The sequence below is a fragment of the Sus scrofa genome, chromosome 3 (assembly GCF_054392235.1).
Source record: "Sus scrofa isolate SSC_HxYL_T2T_F1_AM1 chromosome 3, Sscrofa_HxYL_maternal_Yorkshire_Landrace_v2.0, whole genome shotgun sequence".
Classification (NCBI taxonomy): Eukaryota; Metazoa; Chordata; class Mammalia; order Artiodactyla; family Suidae; genus Sus; species Sus scrofa.
The window spans coordinates 17,359,603-17,367,662 of NC_139385.1; the positions used below are offsets into that span (position 1 = coordinate 17,359,603).

An 8,060-nucleotide genomic window follows, 5' to 3' on the forward strand; every position below is an offset into this window, starting at 1 on the left:
TGTTAAAACTGCAGGAGGGGCCCTCGAGGCCTGGTTCATACAAATTCACAATTTTTTTTTCCTCTGGCCAGGGATCAAACTTTGGCAGAGCAGTGACAAGGTGGGATTTTTTTTTACCTCTAGGCCATTGGGGAGCTCCCAAATTTACAAATTTAAGTAATAGCAATAGAGTAATAGGTCCGAGGTCTCACACCAAAAGAATCCTAAGAAAGGATTAGGATCCTTCACAATTTTGAAAAGTTGAAAAAATTAATTTACAGTAGAGGGTAGGCTATGAGATCAGGTTCCTTTCTGTCCCAGTTGAAAGATATTGGTTCCTTTTCTCAAACAAAAGATTCCCTGCATGGTGATAAAGGTAGTCCTAGTTTATAATGACTAAGTGGCTTAGGGCAAGAGCCTCAGTCTTCTTAAAGGAGTTCCTAGCTAATTTATCTCTGAAATGGTAATGACAAAGACCTTTCTCTTGAGGTGATTGTAAATAAACGGATTAAATAAGATTACCTTGAAAGAAAGAAAGAAAAAGAAAAGGAAAAACATTACCTAGGAGAAGCCCCTAGTATGTAGTAGTCACTCAAGAAAAGTAATTTAACACTACAAGGAACATATTAAATCCTCAGTGGAAGAGTTGGAGACCCTGGGCTCAGGAACCACAGTGCAAAAGCCTTTAGCTTTAGAATAACTCGGTCTCAGGAGTCCCCCCTTGTGGTGCAGCAGAAATGAATCTGACTAGGAACCATGGGGTTTCCAGTTTGATCCCTGGCCTCACGCAGTGGGTTAAGGATCTGGCGTTGGCGTGCTCTGTGGTGTAGGTCACAGACGCGGCTTGGATCCCATGTTGCTGTGGCTGTGGTATAGGCCAGGAGCTGTGGCTCCGATTCGTCACCTAGCCTGGGAACCTCCATGTACTGAAGGTGTGGCCCTAAAAAAGCAAAAAAAAAAAAAAAAAAAAAAAAAAAAAAAAAAAAAAGGAATAACTCAGTCTCCACATTCAGAAGTCACTGGCCCCTGTCAGCACCAGAAAGGGGTCATACCTAGAACCCACTCCCCTCTACTCCCACCCTGCTCTGCCCTCAGTGACACTTGCCTCTTGACTCTTAAGAACAAGTCACCAGTTCCCAAGGAGGCCTCCCCTTCCCCCCATTCACAGCCAGAAGGTCATGTGTGAAACAATTTATTATACAAAATCAGGTGCATCAAAAATTCAGTGTCAGAATAGTTCTGTATTCCAAGGGCTGGAATGGACCGTCTCCTTTACATGCCAACCCAACCCTTGCTAGGGAGTCAGGCTGGGCACACCAACACCCATCCCTGGGCCAGGAGAGTGAGAACCAGATATAAAAGCATAAGTGTGGGTCTAGAGCAGTGGAGCGGGCACTTGAACCTCCTCCAAATAGGGAGGCTCCCCCTTGGAAAGGCTGGACCTATGCCTGGGGTAGAAACATTCAAATCCCTCTCTGAAGCAACCAAAGTGAGAGTGGGCAACCCATCAAAATCTAAGGATGGGGAGTTCCTGCTCTGGTGCAACGAGATCAGTGGCATCTTGGGAGCCCTGGGATGTAGGTTCAAATCCCGGCCCCACACAGTGAGTTAAGGATTTGGCATTGGTGCAGCTGCAGCTTAGGTATCGGCTAAGGCTTGGATCTGATCCCTCGTCTGGGAACTCCCTATGTCCTGGGGCGACCAAAAAGGAAAAAAAATTAAGGGAAAAAAAATCTGAGGATGGGGAAAACCTCTTCTACCCTGCAACCCCCCAGATGCCAGCCATAAAACAAATTCTACAGAAGCGAAGCAAGGATTGGCTGCCTTCTGGGGCAGCTAGGTGGGCGTGTAACCCTCCAACCGACCTCCACATTCTGTGTAGAGGCAAGTGGCTAAGGGTCGGCACCAAAGGTCTGACCAGGATCTCCCTGCTTCCCCTCTACCTACAGCATCAGCCTTGGACTGAGGACCTTCCTCTTCCTTTGCTCCTCCCAGCCCAAGTGCACAGTAGAGCTTACAAAACCCATGGGACAGAGTGACAGGGAGAATCCCTGGGAATGTGGGAGCCACCCCAAGGCCCAGCCCAAAGGGCCCTGAGGGCAGAAATCTGTTCTCTACCTGAGTGGCCACAGGAAGTAGCTCCAGGCAGGGGCAGGGAATGGGGTCTGTAGACCTGAGGCCTCAGTCAGACCCCTGAAGGAGGCAGTGCTTGCAGTGTGGCTAACACCAGCCTTACACAGCCTGCAGCTCCCCCTGCAGGCGACTCAGCTCCTCTAGCTCTTGCTTGTGGCGGTCTGTCTTGTGTGCCACCAAGGAGCGGTAGAAATGCAGGGCAAAGACCACAAATACAAGCCCTACAGGTACCATGATTGCCGTGGAGGCCATGGCTGCTTGCCAGCCTGGTCCATGGCCCCCCCCACCACCACCACCGCCACACACTTGCCGAGGTGGGCAGGCCTCAGGTGGCTCAGCCTGTGACGGGGCTACAGATGCAGAGGATGGCTTGGAAGCTGGACTAAGGGCGGTGGCCACTGGTGGCAGAGTCCCAGGCACCTGGGAGGCAGGTACCATGGGGGCTGATGTGCCCGAGGGGGCCCCGATGGGCACAAACTTGACCCAGCCAACCAGGACAACTTCAGCAAGGAAGAGGAAGGTGCCCAAGGCAGTGGAGAAGCCCCAGGCCAGCTCCACATAGCGGTGGAGTCGCTGGTGTGGAGACTGGTGGACAGAGTTGAGGTTGTGGATGTTGCTAACGGCTTCAATATGAGGCAGCAGACACGTGGAGACCATGAGTGCAAAGAGGTGCACAGCCACCAGCACCGTGGTGCAGGCACTAAAGGCCACCAGCAGGCCCGGCGGGTATTCGTATTTGCTCTCCAGCTGTACCTCTACCATGGCCACCTGTGGGGACAAGAGGGGATGGGTTGAGTGCTCATAACCTCAACAGTAGAGGGGTTTTTTGCCTGTTGTCATTCATCACTGACGCATCCCTAAGACCTGGAACAGTGCTTGGCAGAAAGAAGGCATGCAGTCTGTTGAGGGAATGAATGGGCAGCCTTGGCAAGACTCTGTCCTATTCCAGACCTCGGTTTCCCCACTCGGCTATCAGGAGGGCTGGATGCCATGTTCCTGACAAATCTTGTTATAACATGGGAGTTAAAAAGCACGAGTTCTCGTCGTGGCTCAGTGGTTAACGAACCACTGAGGACCCATGAGGACGCAGGTTCAACCCTGGCCTTGCTCAGTGGGTTAAGGATCTGGCGTTGCCCTGAGCTATGGTGTAGGTAGCAGACGCAGCTCGGATCCCGAGTTGCTGTGGCTGTGGTATAGGCTGGTGGCTACAGCTCTTATTTGACTCCTAGCCTGGGAACCTTCATATGCCGCGGATGTGGCCCTGGCAAAGACAAAAAAAAAAAAAAAAAAAAAAAAAGCACAGATTCTGGAGTGGGGCTGCCTGAGTTCGTTTTCAGCACCACAAACTGTGTAATCTCAATCTCTCTTTCTTTCTATTTTTTTTTTTCGGTCTGCACCTGCGGCATATGGAAGTTCCTGGGCTGGGGTCGAATTGGAGCTGCACCTGCCAGCCTACACCACAGCCACGACAACTCCAGATCTGAGCCGCATTTACAACCTATACCATAGCTCACAGCAATGCTGTATCCTTAACCCAATGAGCGAGGCCAGGGATTGAACCCACATCCTCACAGAGACGTCAGGTTCTTAACCTGCCAAGCTGCAACGGAAATTCCCAATCCGTGTAATCTTGAGCAAGTAGTTTAGTTCTCTCTGTGCCTCAATGTCCTCATCTGGAGGAGAGAATGATAATAGCACCTGTCTCTCTCTCTCTTTTTTTTGGCCACGCACACAGCATGCAGAAGTTCCTGGGCCAGGAATCAAACCCATGTCACAGCAATGACCTGAACCACAGCTGTGACAACAGTGGATCCTGAATCTACTGCACCACCAGAGAACTCCCACACATACCTGTCTTATAGTATTGTTGTGAAAATTTAATGAGATAATATACATCAAGTGTTAAAAACTGTGTCAAGTACATAGTTTGCTCAGGTAAATACTTGCTGTTATTATTAGAGTTAATGCTAAAGTCCAAGGCCAGAATCTGGAAATTGGCACATCACAAACCCAAGCCAGTTTTGTAAACATGTTTTGCTTGGCTCAGTGCGTCTTTTTTAAGTAGGTTGCCAACTTCTAAAACTCAAGAGATTTCATGTAAACATCCCTATTTCTAGATCCTCTTGGAAATTTGGAAGGTCTAGTTACACCAGGCCCACATTCCTGCATGACAACTATCAGCTAGAGTTGAGTCATGACTGCTCCCTTTGGATAGGTCATGAGAGCCTCTTGAGAGCCACAGACCCCACCCTTTGAACTTGACATCTATACTGCTGGTATGGCCTTTGCAAACATTTGAGTTGATGACCCTGTTCTAGGCTTGTATAAACCTGGAATCCAGAGCTGGACTGTCTAAATTCAAATCCTGGAGTTCCCGTCGTGGCACAGTGGTTAACGAATCCGACTAGGAACCATGAGGTTGCGGGTTTGGTCCCTGCCCTTGCTCAGTGGGTTAACGATCCAGCGTTGCCGTGAACTGTGGTGTAGGTTGCAGACACGGCTCGGGTCCCGAGTTGCTGTGGCTCTGGCGTAGGCTGGCAGCTACAGCTCCGATTCAACCCCTAGCCTGGGAACCTCCATATGCTGCAGGAGTGGCCCAAGAAATAGCAAAAAGACAAAAATAAATAAATAAATAAATAAAAATAAAAATAAATAAATTCAAATCCTGCCACTTGCTTGCTGTGGAACCCTGGGCAGGTGTCTTAACATCTCTGATCCTCAGTTTTCTCATCTGGAAAATGGTCCTAGTAGTGGTACCTACTCCATAGGATAAAAGATGATTCACATAAAAGCCTTAAGCATAGTGCCTGGTACTTAGTGACAGTTCAATACAATGTGTATAATATTATGCTAACCAAGGCCACCTGGATTCCAGAATAGAGATCTTTCCCTATACCTGTTTTTGTTTTTGTTTTTTTTTTTTTTGGCCACACCTGTGGCATATGAAAGTTCCCATGCTGGGGGTTGATTCAGAGCTGCAGCTGCCGGCCTACACCACAGCCACAGTAATGCAGGATCTGAGCCGCATCTGCGACCTATGCCGAAGCTTAGGGCAATGCCAGGTCCTTAACCCACTGACCCAGGCCAAGGATCAAACCTGCATCCTCAAAGACACTATGTCAGGTTCTTACTGCTGAGCCAGGAGGGTGGTGGTAGGAAGGCAAGGCTGAATATTTTGAGAAATTGGGCCATGGCAGGTGTTAGCAGCTGTTTTCCACAGACAGGGATCTGGGCCAGCCCAGTCCTGGTTTCTCCCAGAGCCTGACCTAGCCTTGCTCTCCCCTGGCAGGACCAGGGCCAGTCCTGCCCCAAGAACCTACTCATCTGGGATTTCCCTTGTGGCACAGCAGGTTAAGGATCCAGCGTTTTCACTACAGTAGTTTGGGTCACTGCTGTGGCTTGGGTTCAATTCCTGGTCTGGGAACTTCCACATGCTGCAGATGTGGCCAAAAACACCAAAACCCCTACTTATCTTGCCTCTTGGTCCTGCAGAGAAAGTCTTGGGACTTAAGCTGTCACCCCAGCAAACTGCAAGGGCAGCAGCAGGGGGAATAGTCCCCTTGGGAATAGGCCGGAAGTCGGGGGCATCTCAGGCAGGTCCACAGGCTGCTCCCATCCCTCTGCAGTCTGTGCAGGTAAAGCTCCTTGTCCTGAGATGACCCCACATCAGGAAATGTGAGCTGAGGATCTGGGGCCTGTGGATCCTGGACCCCCACATAGAAAACAATACCTAGGATGACCCTTAAGGATAGAAACTTTCAGAGTTCTCTTGTGGCGCAGCAGGTTAAGGATCCAGCGTGGTTGCCGCCACTGCTGGGGTCACTGCTGTGGCATCAATTCAATCCCTGGCCCCAGAACTTCCGCATGCCGTGGATGTGCCAAAAAAAAAAAAAAAAAGGATAAACATTCCATCTCATCATTCAAATGCAGAGGTTGTGGCAAAGTGGGCGGGGACTAAGCCAAATCACCTAGTGCTACGACCCCTTTTCGCCCCCATCCTGACAGCCCTGTCATGTTCCTATGAGGATCCCCCTCCAGCCCATTTTCCCCTTCCTGTTGTGATGATGGGAAACCCTGGACTAACAGTTCAGCGACCCTGGGTCCTAGTTTATCCTCTATCCTTCATCTGCTGAGTGCTCTTGGCAGAGCCACTGCCCTATTCTGGACCTTGATCTCCACGCCTGTCCAGTTAAGAGGTAGTCTCGCCCACCCCTGATGTGCGTCTTGCTCTGACATGCTCAGACCTGGGGTTTGATGATGAGAATTGGCTCACCTTGGGGCTGGTACTTGGCAGGATACAGAGGGCGCACCCTCCATGGTCCCACAACTTCCCACTGGCCCGTGAGGGGGTGGAGGCCTATCCAGGGTCACACAGCTAAGCACAGGCTGCAAGGAGCCAGGACTTATGTCTGCTGACTCCTCACCACAGGACCTCCCCTCCCTGGTCCCACTTCCTGTGAGGCTGATACGGATGTGAACCGTTAGCTGATATCATCTGCTCACACTTGGAGTTTATCATCTCTAGAATCATCTATCAGCTTCCTCAACAGCTTCTCTCCCTAGGGGCTTCTTCACAGGCATCCTTCCTTACCAAAGCTTCTGTGGCCTACACGAAGCACTCTGTGCCAGGTGGGGCCTGGCCGCCCTCCTTGCTATGGGCCCACTTGTTGGGTGGCCATGTAGTTTATTCTCTCAACACCCCCTCCCCGCCCCAGCTCTGATTTGTCTGATTCGTCTTTGCACCTCTCATGGGGACCTAGCAACCACTTGTGCTGGACTGCGCTCCTTCTGTACCTCTCTGCTCCAGCCTTGCACACGTTTCCCCCCTTGGTGACTTGTCTGCCTCCAAAACATTATTTGTGTCCCCCATGCCTTGGGATTAGTCTTCCCTCTGGTCCAGTTAATGCTAGGGGCCTGTTTACACACCCCACCCACACCCTAAGAGACATGTGTAGTCCCTTGAGACCTCGTTTATTCCCCTTTTCTCTCTTAAAAACCGCTCTCTGCCTTCCCTTCACCCTGTCCCCCTTGGGTACCCGTTCACATCGTTCCAGCGCGGGCGCGGTCCCTCCCACGTGCCTCGCTCCCTCCCTGTGCGCCCCTTCCCTCCCCTCCCCTCACCATGGCGAAGCCCGAGAGCAGGGCAGACGTGCGGCTGGAGGCTTTGAGCTTGGCCCGGCTGAGGTAGAGGCGGCGCCAGCTGAGCGCCCGCAGCGAGTGCTGACTGGCCCCCATGAGGTCCAAGTAGCCGCGGTGCACGAACTCTCGGTACGTGGCCGAGCCCGCGGGGCTCTCGGCCTCCGGGTTCAACGGGGCCTGTTCGCCCGCGTCCCCCTCGCCGCCCTTCATTCTGGGGGCCACAGCACCGGGCGGGCTGGTCGGTCAAGGTGGGGCCGAGTCGCCTCGGGGACCCCAGCAGGGTCGGCCCAGGCCAGGGGAAGGGCCCATCCCCCGGCGGGGCGAGCGAGGATGCGAGCGGCGAGCACCCGGGAAGACGTGGCCCGGGCGGAGCAGGAAGAGCAGGCGTCTGAGGGGAGCCCTAGGGGCTGAAGCAGGACAGCCGAGGCCGAAACAGGAACTGGGGCGGAGGCGGAGCCGGGGCGGCCACATGATGGGGTGGAGCCGGGGGGACCATCGGCAGAGAGCCCAAGGGACCCCGAGACCCCAGTCCACCGGGAACTTCCTCTAGGCGCTTAAGCCCCGCGGAGATGAAGGGCCAGCCCTAGCCCGTGGCTAGGAGGGAGTTCCCGGGCCCTGGCCCACTCCAAGAACACCTGGACACTTCCAACGACCAAACTCCAAACCCTTACCTAAATCGTGAGCCCACCCAACCGGAGGGCCCGCAGGAGGCCCAGCATCCTCAATTTTGGGAAGCTTAGTAGGACCTAGGCGCCCCCCTCCCCAAGCCCCGGGATCCACTCAAACGAGCCCCCTCCTCCCAGAACCTG

At 52.7% G+C, this 8,060-nt stretch overlaps 1 protein-coding gene across 1 annotated transcript; it reads right to left on the reverse strand.

The window, feature by feature from the left end:
* Positions 1–1,155: 1,155 nt before the first annotated feature.
* Positions 1,156–7,697, reverse strand: ORAI3 (ORAI calcium release-activated calcium modulator 3). The gene is made up of 2 exons (XM_003481021.5): positions 7,234–7,697; positions 1,156–2,880 (listed from the first exon to the last, which is right to left on the reverse strand). The coding sequence occupies exons 1-2, from the start codon at positions 7,459–7,461 to the stop codon at positions 2,212–2,214; spliced, it is 897 nt and encodes a 298-aa protein (XP_003481069.1). The 5' UTR covers positions 7,462–7,697; the 3' UTR covers positions 1,156–2,211.
* Between the last annotated feature and the right edge of the window lie 363 nt (positions 7,698–8,060).

What these genes read in the sequence shown, in the direction of transcription:
- ORAI3 (XM_003481021.5), bottom strand. Translation starts at nt 7,461, where the DNA reads ATGAAGGGCGGCGAGGGGGACGCGGGCGAACAGGCCCCGTTGAACCCG. An exon ending in TGCTCTCGGGCTTCGCCATG is followed by an intron (nt 2,881 to 7,233) that starts GTGAGGGGAGGG and finishes TTGTCCCCACAG; the next exon opens with GTGGCCATGGTAGAGGTACA.